The sequence below is a fragment of the Echinops telfairi genome, unplaced genomic scaffold (assembly GCF_000313985.2).
Source record: "Echinops telfairi isolate 266 unplaced genomic scaffold, ASM31398v2 ScPeMD7_7421;HRSCAF=8459, whole genome shotgun sequence".
Classification (NCBI taxonomy): domain Eukaryota; kingdom Metazoa; phylum Chordata; class Mammalia; order Afrosoricida; family Tenrecidae; genus Echinops; species Echinops telfairi.
Window position 1 is genome coordinate 12,430,612 of NW_022111321.1, and position 15,602 is coordinate 12,446,213.

Below are 15,602 nucleotides of genomic sequence, written 5' to 3' on the forward strand. Positions count from 1 at the left end.
TCTAGGTGTAAGATAAGAACCAACAATAAAAATATTTAATTGATCAAGGATTCATGAGGGTTGGAGGGTGGGAGAGGGAGGGGGAGAAAGAAGAGCTGATACTAAGGGCTCAAGTAGAAAGAAAATGTTTTGGAAATGATGATGGCAATTTTGTGCAAGTGTGCTTAATAAAATTGAATTATGGATTTTTGAAAGATTAGTAAGAGCCCCCCAATAAAATGATTAATAACAGTAAAAAAGAATATCTGGATAATTTATGCTTACAAACTTTTAACTCTGCTCTCTATATAATAGAATAAAAGTTATAAAGAGGGCTTAAGGTGATAGAAATAATGCACTTTCATGGTAGAAGTAATTGTACCCTTTCATGTTAGGGGCTCAGTGAGTACACTTAGTTACTAATTCCTTGTCCAGTAGAAGGAATTAAGTAGTGAAGGAAAGGCATTGTTGCTGTGATACTCAGTGAAACCATAGAGGCATTTATTTGTTCAACTGATATATTCTAGGCAATTCTTTGGGCATTGGGTTATAGCTGTGGACAAACTCAGTTCTCATGGAATATGCATGTGTGTGTGAGAGTGTGAGAGAGTGCACACATGAGCAAGCATGGAAGTAGAAGGAAGGAGACGTGTAAAAATGCGCAACTGGTGGACATTAAGTGGTCACGGGAGACCTCAGAGAGATGGCATGTAATAGAAGGTAACCATTCTAAGATTTGGAGACAGCTCCTTTAAGCACAAATAGTTAGGGCCTTAATGCCTTGATATGTTGAAGGATCAGATAGAAGGGCAGTGGTTAAATTATCAAGGAAAAAAATGATAGGTAAAATTGGAAAGGTAGACAAAGGCCAGATATGAGGGCTTTTTAAACAGTCATAAGAAATTTGGATTTTAAGTACAGTGGCAAGTATGTGGAGGGTTTTACGCAGAGAAGTGATGCACTGTGGTTCACGTAGCGCAGCGTTGACTGACCACTCTGGAGAACAGACTACTGTTGGTTTTAGTTGCCATCAGGTGGGTCTTAACTCTGTTACTCTAGATGCAACGGAAGGAAACAGTGCTTATCCTGCACCATTGTGCTATCATTTCTGTTTCAGCCCAATATTGCAATCACTCCATTTCATTGAGAATCTTCCTCTTTTTTGCTGATCTCCATTAACAGTGACATGATAACATGTGATGAAGTCTCACCATCTTCACTTCTAAGGAGTATTCTGGCTAGTTGTTTTCCAGTACAGATTTACTTGTTCTTCTGCCAGTCAATGATATATTCAGTAGTCTTTGCCAACCTCCTAATTCAAATGCATTATTTCTTCTCTTGGAGGAAGACCGAATAGCAGTGTGCAGATGAGAGACGAGGGAAACTAAGGCCATGGGGACATAGATTGTGCACATTAGAGTTAGAACTAAGGAAAGCTTCCCTTACATTAAGTGGAGGATGCTAGGAAAAAAGAGAGAGATGTGTCCTAGTTGTTTTGGTACAGATGCTGGGACGGTAATGGTACCCTTTACTGAGGGGGGATGGTGACTAGGGAAGGGATGTTTTCGGATTTTGGAATAGTAGGGGTTGAGCTGTCAGGTAGAAGTTGGGCATGAGGTAAGGAACATGCAATTTAAAATACAAGTTAAAGAGTAGAGATATAAACTTGGAAGTCATTTTTATATCCATGATACTTAAAGCCATAGAATTGGACATTCCCTTCTCTGTAAGACAGTTTAGTTAATCTATACTGTTAGAGTGTCTCATGGTAAATCTTTTAGGAATCTTTTTAGCATTTTCAAATGAAGAGTTATAAAAGGAACATTATTTTGAACACCTATGATATTATCTTTATAAAATCATAATTTTACTAATAATCTCATATGATTCCTTCTTATCGTTTTAATCTCTGGTGAGCTAAGCTTATATATAATAATGCATGTGCATTCTAAACTTTCCCTGTAGGAATTTAACAAATTGTTTAAAAGAAAATTTTTCACTTCAAAAAAGCAAGCTGTGAAATAAAAATGAAACCTTAGGACATCTTATAAAAAATGTTTTTCACATGTGCTATATTTTAAACCCATAGATTTTGCCCCTATTTCAAGAAGCTGAGGATAAAAACAGACTTTTACGAACTGTGGCAGGTGGAGGTTTAGAAACAATTAGCAATCTGAAAGCTAAGTGGGATAAATTTGAGTTGATGATGGAAAGTCACCAACTTATGATTAAAGATCAGGTAAGAATCTTCTAATGATTTTTAAAAAATTAGAAACATAGTAGTTTTCCTTAATGTCTTCTGCTTTATTCCAGTATAGCTGTAATTTAGAAAAAAAGTTATGTTGCTGATGAAACTGACCAGCCTCAGTACTCTTGTACCACTGATTATTTCCAATGGTTTTTTTTCACTTCCTACCAGAGCAAGAAGAAAGTAGTCTCTTTGAAATGTAAACAGTATTAATGGATTTCATAGCTTCGGTTGATTTCTGAAGCTTGTATTCTGTCTTTAATTACTAAATTGATTAGGATGAAGTAGTAGAGATGCAAAATAATATTAGTATCAAGGAGTTTCTAAGAAGTTAGATTTCAAGCTGATGCAATTTTGTTAGTGGTCAGCTTCCTTGCGTCCGTACCACCCATCCCTAATGCATTGCCCACAGTGGGTTACTGCCATATTTACTTGCCACTAGTAGAGAGAAGGAAGAGAGGGACCATGATCACCGTTCCACCTTTGAAGGGCGTAAACTACTAGTGACCACGGTTTACTTGTATAACCTGCTGGTTACATGAGAGACCAGGAAGTGCCCTTCTCATTTATGCAATTGTGTATATTTAGCTGGAAAAACTAGCAGTTAATCAATTAAAAAGTTTTTAAAAATCACATCACTACTTTTTAAAGTTTTGATAACACTCCACGTGAATGATTTAAAAAAATTTAATGATGATGTTTGAGGGCTAACTGTTATAAATTTAAGGTCTATATTGTATCTTTGAATTGACAACATTTAGAATCAATACTTTTTGAAACACTGGCATTAATATATTTTCAGTTTTGGGTAGAAAATATTAGTTATAAAATGTGAAAGTGAAAAATGAGATTTTATCTTACTTAAACATTTTAAAACTATATTGGCCTATAGATTGAAGTGATGAAAGGAAATGTAAAATCACGTCTTCACGTCTACTATCAAGAACTGGACAAATTTAAAGCTCGTTGGGATCAACTAAAGCCTGGTGATGATGTTATTGAAACAGGACAGAAAAATACTCTTGACAGAAGTGCAGAGTCGATCAAAGAGAAGAAAATTGAGTTTGATGAGCTTGAAGTCGTAAGAAAGAAGCTTGTGTATGTTTTTTTCTTTAAAACTGAGAATACTCATTTTGAAAAAAAGATTATTTATATACTTATCAAATAAACTTTTTAAAACTATCTTAACTCTGAAACTTCAGTGGTTCTTAAAAATAGCTTTTTTTGTACACACTACTTTCTTATGAGTTGTGCATGAATTATATAAAGATATTAAGAAAGGGAAATTATCAGGTTTAGAGTAAAGTAGAAAATTAAATTTAATAAAAGGTTAAGTAAGGGCAATTAGATACTTGCTTTTTATCATCTCATCTTATTTTAAGATGGCTTATATAAAGTTAATGAACCATGTACTTTCAGAGCTTTGGAGTAAAAATTAGCTTAGTGATAAAATGAATAAAACCAACTCAGCCATCAAGTCAATTCAAACTGATGTCAGCCCTATAAGACAGGGTGGGTCTGCCCTGTGAGTTTCTGAGACTGTCACTGTTTATGGGAGTAGAAAGCCTCGTCTTTCTCCCTTGGAGCAGCTGGTGGTTTTGAACTGTCAACCTGTGTTAGCAGCCCAATGCATAACCATTACCAGGGATCCCGATAAAATGAATATGTAATCAAAATATATTTCAAATAAAAAAATGTATCATCAGTTTATCTTGTACTAAAAGGTAATAAATGTGAACATTTTAGGTTTTGTAGGTGGAGGTTTAGTACTGTATTTATTAAATGCCATTTAACTTACTCAATGAGAGCTATTTTACACTTTAAAATTTAGCCTTTTCTGTTTACCAGATTAATACATTTACAAAACCCAGAATATCTGTTATGCATTCAGGATGTTACAAATGGTTAAGAATTTGACTACTAACCAAAAGGTTAATAGTTGGTACCAATTCACAATTGTCTCAGAACCCAGGCCTACTGATCTACTTCCAAGTATGGAGCAGTCCCCACATGTGGAGTTGCCATGAGTCAGCTTTGATTCCATGCCAACCACCACCAAAATATGTAAAGTATATATAGTATCCGTGTGTGTGCATGTATGTGCACACAGATATTTTGACATGTACCTATTGTATGTGTGTGTGTGTGTGTGTGTGTGTGTATATATATATATATATATATATATATATATAAATACATAGACACGTGTATGTATTTATATATAGGTAATGGCTTCAGAAACTTCATGGACAAATGGAATGCAAAGGGAAGGGAATTTTACCACAGATGTATTGTAGCCCCACTCATATTCTCATATGTATATATATCTATGTATTTATATACTATCCAGTCAATTTTGAGCCTTTTGGGGAAAAAACATGAATGAATTAGTATAGACCAGACCTAAGGAGTTAAATTGTCATGTAAAGTAGATATAGTCCCCCACAGTCCACCTATACCATTAAATAAACACAATTAATGAAATTTCAATTTTTGTTTATCCAGTGATGATTGCCATCACTTTGGATTAGGAGAGCCCAACTTCTCCCTGGCATATACTGTTTCTAAAGATATTGAGAGCTGTGCACAGATTTGGGCCCTTTACGAAGAATTTTACCAAGGATTTCAAGATATGGCTAATGAAGATTGGATTACTTTCCGGTGATTAAACAATATTTAGATTATTATAACTCAGGATTAATTTTTGGAATGCTAGTTGTAAAATTTACCTCTGATGTTTTATAGGACTAAGACATATCTATTTGAGGAATTTTTGATGGATTGGCATGACCGATTGAGGAAGGTTGAGGAACATTCAGTAATGACTGTGAAATTACAATCAGAAATTGACAAATATAACGTAAGATTGTATTTATTCTGGTAATTAAAAATTATCTCAACCTTTATTCATCTTTTTATTTACCAATTGGGCTATAACTTTAGTTTAAATATTTTTCAATCAATATTATACCTTACATGAAAAAATGGGAAATAGAAACCATAGAAACTGTTTCATTTTCATTTTAAATATGAAAAAAAATTAAAACTAAGAAATTTGTGGTTGAAGTCATAAGCCAGCATGATTATAAACCTGAAGCCACATGGGCCATATTCTAGAATGATGAAAAAGAAATACTTTATGTCCTGTTTTAAGACATTAAACTACAAAGGAAAATCTGCATGTATCTATAAATAAATAAAATAATTGTACAATTCTGATGAACAATATGGTTTCCAGGTTGTTAAACAGAAAATGAAATAGTTCTATAGTTAATGAAATAATAATTAGCATCTGCAGATTTATAAATATGTGTGTGTGTATATACTTTTCTTCTTCTTTTTTAACAGACTGCACTTCCTATCTTGAAGTATGTCAGAGGGGAGCATCTTTCTCCAGATCACTGGCTTGACCTTTTCCGCCTCCTTGGCCTTCCAAGGGGAACTAGTCTAGAGAAATTGCTGTTTGGAGATTTGCTAAGAGTAGCAGATAAAATTGTAGCCAAAGCTTCAGACCTTAAAGTAGGTATATAGTTTTAAAATACATATTATATATATATATCTCTATCCCTTTTGGTTAGTATAGTTATGTTCCATATTTCATTATTTATATATCTCATAAAACAGTAAATTAGGTTTTCTTCTTCCATTAGAATAGGGACGGTGTCCTTTCATGGTGTAGTCTTAGTAGGAGTACATCTGCATTTGCTGAGAGCTCTGGCAGCACTGTTGGGAAGTGTTAACTATTAAGTGCGAGGTCAGTGGTTCAAACCCTACAGCCGCCCCGTGGGAGAGAGACCAGGTCATCCATCTGCTTCTGTAGAGACCTACAACCTCAGAAACTTCACCCCAGGTTGCTATGAGTTGGAATCAACTGGATTACAGTGAGGTTTGGGTGTACAGAAATATAGAAACAATGAAAGAAGATGCTCCTTTTAAGAAAAGGGAAAGTATGAAAAAGTAATATCTTCCTTTAAGTAGTGAATCAGCTATCATTAAACAAAAGCAAAACATTGTATATAAGATACTTCTAAAATTACCTCGTATGTTATAAATTTAAGGTTAGCAATACACAAGGGTGAGGTTTCTATGGTTTGTATTGCTTCAAAAACATAGAAACCTTTATTAAACTAAAATTTCAAAATTTGAAGCTATTATTTCTTGTCTTGCCTATCTAGGTTTGTACAATCTTGAAGGCAGTGTTTCCATCTCTGTAACCCTCACCTGAGGAATTCTGCAATCTTTGATTTATACCACATCAAAATGGCAGTTTTGATCTCTTAAGGGACTCAAACTGTGTACCCTTTAAATATGTATTTTTTAAGCTTTAGAAATAAAAAGGTGTACTGTATGGAAATGAAAGTTCCTTGTTGCAATTTCCATGACTTTTTTTCCACCAATGTGGTTTTCAATTATCTTAAAATTTCTTCCTAATAAACCCTTCTGATTATCTTTTGGGAAACTCCCAAGATTATTGCTTGGGAATAAAAGCAAAACAAAACCAGAAACAAAAACAAAACAGTCACCCTAACCTGAATTGTTTTCTTTGGGTAAACTGAATGTAGCTCTCCTGGGAAGCCACTGTTTTAATTCAATTTTTTTATTAAGGCACTCTAATTTTTCTATAGCCACCCACTAATAGCCAATGCATGTTTAAACATAGAATTTTCTAGATTAACTCCATGCATTTATGAACTTTGTATCTTAGTACCTTTAGATTTAGCCCCGTATGTGCAGGGAGTAACCAGACCCCTGTGGTGCAGTTTACTTCTGTCCTGTAAGGCTGCTGTGAGTTGAAACTGACTGGAGGGTGGTGGGGTTAAACAAGAACCAATTTCCTCACCTGGTGGAGAGAAAATCTCCGGTGAAAGTAGAACTTGTCACAATTCCATCGTAAATGGCATATTTCCTAGGATGAGTTTTCTGGCCACCTAATATAAAATATAAGGACTGTCATTATTATATTATGTTACTTCATATCTAAAAAATGTAGATCTTCATGCTGGTCAATAATCTTTATGTATACCAATGATTTTGTTGTCAAACAAAATATTATAAAGCATTGCTGCTATAGGAGATAACTCCTATAATGATTGTTTGTCAGTTTTGATGTGCCAGACTTTACAGTAAAAGCTCTGCTGCCCTTTCGTCATCTAAAGCTTTAAACAAACCAGATTAGTTTTGTGTTTTATGACCGATGCTTTTGAGTCTGCTTTTCTTTTCTTTTTACAGAAGCAACAAAGAATAACTTTGTGTATGCTTTTTACAGTGGGAAATACTAGTCAATAGTTCTCTTGGATTATATGTAAAATATATCTTCTTAATATCTTTTTCTTTATGGTAGAAAGCCAGGTAAAAACAGTTACTTATAAAATAAAGTACTATTATAATTTATGTATATGCCAGTGTTTAAGTAATATGTATAATTTGTGCTAAACAGGATTTAAATAGTCGGGCCCAAGGTGAAGTCACAATCCGAGAAGCGTTACGTGAACTTGACCTCTGGGGAGTTGGAGCGGTGTTTACATTGACCGATTATGAAGACAGCCAAAGTCGCACCATGAAGCTGATCAAAGACTGGAAAGACATAGTAAATCAGGTTGGAGATAATAGATGCCTTCTGCAATCCTTAAAGGACTCTCCTTATTACAAAGGATTTGAAGATAAAGTGTCAATTTGGGAGAGGAAACTTGCAGAATTAGATGAGTATTTGCAGAATTTAAACCAAATTCAAAGAAAGTGGGTGTATTTGGAACCCATTTTTGGCCGTGGAGCATTGCCAAAAGAACAGACACGCTTCAACCGAGTTGATGAAGATTTTCGGTCAGTGAAACTATAAAAGACACGGACACTTATGACAGTTTTTTATTCATTCATATTTTGAGGGACTTAATACTGCTTTACATTTGTCGTATCCTGTTTGTGTACAACTGCTTTCTCTATCGGGCCTTTCTAAGAAGCAAATATCTCCCATTAGGTCATTTGCTTATATTTAAATTCCTTGTTTTACATCATCGGTAGCTACTATTTATTGGAATAGAGCATTTTTTTCTGTTTTTAAAATTTTTTATTAGAAAGTCACTTTCCTAGTTTTTTGGTTCTCCAGTTTTCTACTTGTCTCTGGTTCCTTCTAGTTTATAGACGCAGCCCTCTGCGTCTTTGTATGTATGCATTCTCCAGATTGTCACATAGATTCTCTTCTTACTCTGTCTCCTCTGTAAGGGATCGCTACCTCACACTCAGCATCAAGTCTCTTATTTTACCGAGGTCTCCTGAATGTATATGTGCAGCCCATGTTTCTTTTGTCAGCTCTAAATGGACTAAACATCCTCAGTTAACCTGTGGAATCAATCCAGGACCCCCTAGTCTCTTTTTACAAATCTTTTTACTTTATTGATTCTTAACTCAATAAGTTGTACCATTGAAAGAAATAAAATGGGTATCTTGGACATTTTCCTCTCTCACCTCTTTTAAATTCAAGTTGCCAAAATTTGTTGATTCTAACCTGCTTCTTTATCTTGACTCAAAAACCTTTTATATCTCTATATGTTCTATTCTAATATAAGTTAGTACTTATTTAAATTACTAATAATCTCTTGACCTTCTCTCATCCTCTCTAGTAAATGTTCCATACTATAACCAGAGTAATCATGTAAAAATGCAATTTTCATCACATTTTTATTCTGTACATAACTTTACCATCGTTTCTATTTGCTCTAAGGGTAATGATAAATCACTTCAGTATAGGACCTTGCCTGATCTGCATCTTGTCCATATATCTAGCTTTTTCTTGTATTATTGATTTAGTTTCTCAAACATACCAGGTTCTGTCCCTGTATCTTTTCCAATAATTCTTTCCTTCCAACTCAAAAAATATTTTTCCCCCACTTGTTTTTCAGTTTAAATTACCAATTCAAGGGAGTCTTAGGTTAAGAGTTACCTTATTAGCCACATTCAAAATACTTAGTTTTTCATTCTTAGAATTTACTGTAATTTTATTAAGTATTTTAGGGAGAAATTATTTAATGTCTTTTCTTTGTTATCAGGCCACTAGCTCCCTGAGGTAGAGTTTAATAAATATTTCTTTAATGAATGAATGAAATAAGAAGATGGCAGTATGGCTAATACATTACAAATGGCAATTAAATACTATTAATATTTAACACTTTTTAGAATCCAATATTGCATTGGTATTATAATCGTGTTACCTTAAGTAGTTTGGTTGACACAGTCCAAAAAACCTTCATTCTTACTCTCTTTTTTTCTTTCAGCCAAAAAATTGTCATAACAAGTGTGAATGTAATTTTTTTTCTTCTACAGATCAATAATGACTGACATTAAGAGAGACAATAGAGTAACAACGTTAACTAGTCATGCAGGAATCAGGAATTCTTTACTAACTATACTTGATCAGCTTCAACGATGCCAGAAATCACTAAATGAATTTTTGGAGGCATGTTGTATTTCAATCTTTATATAATAAATTGTGAAGTATTTCATATCCTTATTTGAAACATTAAGGCTATTCTTTTTATTTTTCTGTCTATTAGGAAAAACGGTCAGCATTCCCAAGATTTTATTTTATTGGTGATGATGATTTGTTAGAAATACTGGGACAATCTACTAACCCATCAGTGATCCAATCTCACCTTAAGAAGTTGTTTGCTGGTAGGTTTTATTCAACAGATATTTATTGAGGTTTAATCATATGTCAGTCATAATATTAAGAACAGGATAAAATACTGAATAAAATACAGATGCTACCTTCAAGGAATTTACAGTCTTGTGGAGGTGACAAATGCAATACCATGTGATACTTTCTATGATGAACATAAATATATGGTATCTCTATGCAGACATTGGCTGAATCTTGAGCTATTTTGGAGAAAGTGACATGAGGGATGAAGACTAGGTAGTCCTTAGCTAGAAGAAGAGTGGAGAAGCAGAGGGCTGTTATGCAGAGATCTGGAGGTGAAGGAGAATATGACCCCTTCCCTTTTATATATTGAAGGTAAGGTCTCCTGGAAGACATCCAAATGGCGATACAACATAGGCAATTATTGACATAGAGAGAAGTGAGTGAAGATTGTAGAATTGGGAGCCATCTGTATACAGATAAGCTATACAAATAAATGAAGGAAAAAGTGTAATTTGTATTGCATGTTTCAGTGAGTTTTTGAGTCACTTTAATTGGTTATTGATGGCAAATGGGTTAGTCTTGTTACAAAAGTAATAATGATAGTTATTTTCTCAAAATAGATTATTTGTTTGCTTAAAAGTATATTTTTTCTAGTGAACTTGAAGGTGGGAAAATAATTTTATCATTTTCATTTCAAATCAGGGCTGAGCAAATGTGGCTCATTCCTTTTTAAAGTGATTTTGGGACACACTCATGTATTGTCCATAGCTGTTTTTGTGGTATAAGCACAAAGTCAAGTAGTTACCACATAGGATGTCTGACTTATAGGGCTATAATCTCTGGTCCTTTACAAAAACATTTCCAACCTCTTTATTTGACATCTTGGGGTACTAACATCGGAAGCTGTTATTTGGACTGGTGGCTACTGAAAAAGCTCTTGGAATTAGAGGGCTTACATTCAAGGCCTGTCTCCACTATCTATTAGTTGGTTTTTAATCTACCTGTCTGAAACCAAATTTCCCTTAAGTTAGCAATAATTACTTCCTGGGGTTTCCTATAAGTCTATATTTTGAGTAAGGTAATATGTTCAAGTTTTTATATATTACAAAATGACATATCTGTCAGTTTGTGGTATTGTGGTGTCTTGTGTGTTGCTCTGATGCAGGAAGTGATGTCACGGGTATTTCAAATGGTAGCAGGGTCACCCAAAGTGAACAGGTTTCAGCAGAGCTTCTAGACTTAAGAACAGACACGAAGGCCTCGACTCCCTCTTTCAGAGGAAGGGGCTGCTGAACACCTTTTGTATAACACCTTTGAAACATTATCAAATACTGAAGGCCTAATGAATGGAAGAAGAATATTGTCAGAGACAGTGTTGGAGAGCGTTGAAATGTGTATGAGAAGGAGCTCATTTCTAGGAGGGCAGTCAACAAGGTGACGTGAATGGAGTTGAGTCTGTGGGAGTAAAGGCTTCGGGATCGTCATTTGCTGTTGGGACACTACTCAGGGAGGGAGAAAAAGTTGCAAAAATCTGCTACTGATCAGAACTTGGAATGGGTGAAGTATGAATCTAGGAAAATTGGAAGTCATCAAAAATGAAATGGAACCCCATAAAGAGCATTATCCTAGGCATTAGGTAGCTGAAGTGGACTGGTAATGGGCATTTTGAATCAGAAAATCATCTGATTTACTACGCCAGCATAACACAATCAAGAAGAATAGCATGACATTCATTGTCAGAAAGGACAATACAACATCAATCCTGAAGTATAGTGCTTTCTGTGATATGATTGTATCTATCCACTTTCAGGTAAATCTAAACAATACAACTATTCTTCAAATTTATGCACCAACCACAAAAGATAGTGATGAAGAAACTTAAGAATTCTACCAATGACTTCAGTTAGAAATTGATCAAACATGTAATCAAGATGCATTGATAATTGGCAATTGAAATGCAAAAGTCGGAAACAAAAAGGAACAGTAATTGGAAAATATGGACTTGATTGAAATGAAGCTGGAGATCACATGATAAAATTTTGCTAAACTAATGACTTGTTTATAGCAAATACCTTTTTCATATGGACTTCCCAGATGGAATACACATATATTAAATTGACTACATTTGTGGGGAGAGGTACTGGGGAGCTCGATTATCAGCAGCTCAAACCAGGCTAGGGACTGATTGTGGAACAGACCATCAATTGCTCATATGTCAGTTTAAGTGGAAGCTGAAAAACTTACAACAAATTCATGAGAGCCAAAATACGACCTGAGTCTGTCCCATCAAAATTTAATAACTTCTCAGGAGCAGATTTGATGCATTGACCACTGACGGCAGAAGACCTGAGGAGCTGTGGGAGTACCTCAAGACCATCATTCATGGAGAAAGCGAAAGGTCGTTAAAAAGACAGGAAAGGAAGAACAGATCAAAGGGCATGTCAGAAGAGACTCTGATCTTTGCTTTTAATTGTAGAGTAACTAAAGCCAATGGAAGAAATGATGAAGCCAAAGAGCTGGAGAGAACATTTCAAAGGGTAGCTTGAGAAGACAAAAGTCAACTATAATGAAATGTACAAAGAATGAGAGAAAACCAAAAGAAGAAACTAAAAGAGCTCAAGAAAGATTCAATTCTCACATTACAATCTTGAAAGGTTCTATGGGCAAAATATTGAATGATGCAGGAAGCATCAAAAGAAGATGGAGAGAATAGGCAAAGCCACTGTAACAAAAATAACTAGTTGACATTCCATTTCAGGAGGTAGCATATGAGCAAGAACCAATGTTGCTGAGAGAAGTTCAAGCTGCACTGAATGAATTAGCCAAAAATAAGTCTCCAGGAATTAATGGAATACCAATTGAAATGTTTCAACAAGCAGATGAAGCCTTGGAAGTATTCACTTGTCTATGCCAGGAAATTTGGGAGACAGCTACTTGACTGGAAGAGATCCATATTTATACCCATTCCAGAAAAACGTGGCCCAACAGAACGCTCAACTTATAGAACAGTATCTTTGATACCACATGCAAGTAAATTTTGCTTAAGATCATGCAACAACTGTTGCAGCATTACATTGATAAGGAGCTACCAGGGGCTCGGGAGATTCAGAAAAGGACATGGAACAAGAGATATCATTGCTAATGTTAGCTTGATCTTGGCTGAAAACACAGAACAGCAGTAAGATGTTTACTTGTGTTTTATTGACTATGCTACAGCATTCAACTGTGTGGATCACAAAGATGATGGATAATGTTGAGAAGAATGGGAATTCCAGAACACTTCATTGTGCTCAAACAGAACCTGTCCATGGATCAAGAGCCAGTTGTGTGAACAAAAGAGCAGAATAATACGTGATTTAAAATTCAGAAAGGTGTGTGTCAGGGTTGTGCCCTCTCACTGTTCCTTTTCAATTTATCTGCTGAGCAGATCATCAGAGAAGCTGGAGAATATGATGAAGAATGGAATGGAGGAAGGCTTATTAAAAACTTGAGCTATGTCACAATCTTGCTTACTGAAAGCAAGAAGACTCGAAGTACTTGGTGAAAATCAAGGATTGCAGCCTTCAGTATGGATGACAACTTAATGTAAAGAAGACCAGAATCCTCACAACTGGGCCAATAGGTAACATTATGATAAATGGACAAAGGGTTGAAGTTGTCTTCCTGGGATCTACAATCAATGTTCATGGAAGCAGCAGGGAAGATATCAAAAGATGTTTGCATTAGATAAATCTGCTGCACAAAACCCCTTTAGAATATTGAAAAGGAAGGATGTTACTTGGAAATTAAGTTGCACCTGACCCAAACCATAGTGCTTCTAGTTGCCTCATATGCATGTGAAAGTTGGACATTGAATAAGGAAGATTGAAGAAGAATTGATGCATTTGAATTGTAGTGCAGGTGAACAAACAAAACAGAACAAACAAATCTGCCTTGGAAGAAGTAAGGCGAGGGATCATCTTGAAGGCAAGGATGATTCTGGACATATTGTCAGGAGAGGCCAGTCTCTGGGGAAGGACATCATATTTGGTAAAGTAGAGGGCCAGCGAAGGAGAGAAATTCCTGTCCTTAAGAAGATGTTCATATCTTCTTGCACAGTGGCTGCAGCCGTGTGCTGAAGCCCAGGAACAATTGTGAGAATGGTGCGGCCCAGGCATCTCTGTCTGTTGTGCTACCAGAATTGACTCCGTGGCACCCGCCACCTCCAACTAAAGGACATGTAAATGTTAGGACCAGGGAATCTTTTCTGCTCTCTCTGTTCCTCTTTTTGTCTTATACCTAAAAGATACCTGTAACGATAACTATTTCTACTACCAAACGTAAGACATTTCTTACTATTTTAAAGGAACTATTTATATAAGATAAATACGGTAAAAGTCACCACATTTTAAGTATCTGGTTTGATGTACATGGAACTAGCACTTCACTCAAGTCGTGTACATTGCCATCAGCCCCAAATGTCCCGTCTGTCTCTTTGCAGCTATCCTCTACTCCTCCCAGCTCTGCCCTGCACGGATCTCATTAATATCACATTAGAGTAGTTTTTGCCTTTTTTAAAACTTCATGTAAGTGCATATTAATATGTATTCAAATGTTGGCTTCTGTAGATGAGAACAATATTTTTGAAGTAACTTAGAGCTGTATTTTATTCCTTCCTATTGCTTGAATATGCTACTGCTTGTTTGTTTGTTGTTAATGGTCTTTTGGATTGTTTTCAGTTTTTTGTTACTAGGAATAACATTTTTAGGAGTATTAATGTATGTGTTTGCTTGAGCTCTGATGACGTAGTTGTTACCTGCTTGGCTTCTAAAGGAAAATTCAGTATTTTGAGCCCATCAGCTACTGTGAGGGAGGAAGATGTAACCGTCTGCTTCTGTAAAGATATGCTCGTGTAGCCTTGGAAAAGCCATGGGGCAGTTCTTCTCTGAGCAGTAGGGTTACTGAATTGGAATTGACTGGAAGGCAATAGTGTTTTATTTTTTGTTGTTCTTGGCTCTTCGTCTGAGTGCCTCAAAATTCTTTGTGGTGTATATCTAACAGTGGAATTGCTGGGTCATATTGGCAATTTTATGCTAAACTTTATAAGAAATAACCGAATCATTTTAAAAGAGGTAACATTTTATGAGAAGACAATTCTTACTGATTGGTACTCATTAGTGAAGTTTATTCTCAGAAATTCTTTGTGGAAAATGGTGAAAATGAATGAATAAAGAAAAATATGTGAGTAAGTTACAATCCTCCGTGAATTTGTCATGTTACTAGGTATCTGCATAAAATATTTTAAATCAATGAGAAGATTATCCATCAAAAAGTTAACATTTTCCTGAAGACAACATTGAAATACTAGGGACACTGTATATGTGATGTGATATATGTTATCATTATTTATTAAGTAATATATAGTATGTTAATTGTATTTTTAATTCCATTCTATTTAAATTATTATTTCTATATTGCAGGTATTAGCAGTGTCTGCTTTGATGAGGAATCAAAACATATAATTGCAATGAAATCTTTAGAGGGAGAAGTTGTACCTTTTAAAAATAAAGTTCTCCTGTCAAATAATGTGGAGGTAAACAATTATTTTTCAAGTATGAAAATAAATTTTTATGAACCTTGTATCAAGAATAATTTAGTCAATTTAGAGAAAGGATGAGGAACCACTCTTTACTGTCAAGGGCCATTTGGACTTAAAACATTCTGAGGCCATACGGTCAGACATTTTTAAAAAAAAATTAT

The 15,602-nt window shown here is 35.1% G+C and overlaps 1 protein-coding gene across 1 annotated transcript in view; it reads left to right on the top strand.

Moving 5' to 3' along the window:
* Positions 1-15,602, top strand: part of DYNC2H1 (dynein cytoplasmic 2 heavy chain 1) — a 298,686-nt gene that overhangs the window by 45,897 nt on the left and 237,187 nt on the right. The window contains exons 21-29 of the mRNA XM_030887685.2: positions 2,069-2,218; positions 3,120-3,325; positions 4,733-4,888; positions 4,973-5,087; positions 5,576-5,746; positions 7,665-8,047; positions 9,545-9,677; positions 9,775-9,892; positions 15,323-15,435. Coding sequence (XP_030743545.1) covers positions 2,069-2,218; positions 3,120-3,325; positions 4,733-4,888; positions 4,973-5,087; positions 5,576-5,746; positions 7,665-8,047; positions 9,545-9,677; positions 9,775-9,892; positions 15,323-15,435 — 1,545 coding nt within the window. The remainder of the gene's footprint in view (positions 1-2,068; positions 2,219-3,119; positions 3,326-4,732; positions 4,889-4,972; positions 5,088-5,575; positions 5,747-7,664; positions 8,048-9,544; positions 9,678-9,774; positions 9,893-15,322; positions 15,436-15,602) is intronic.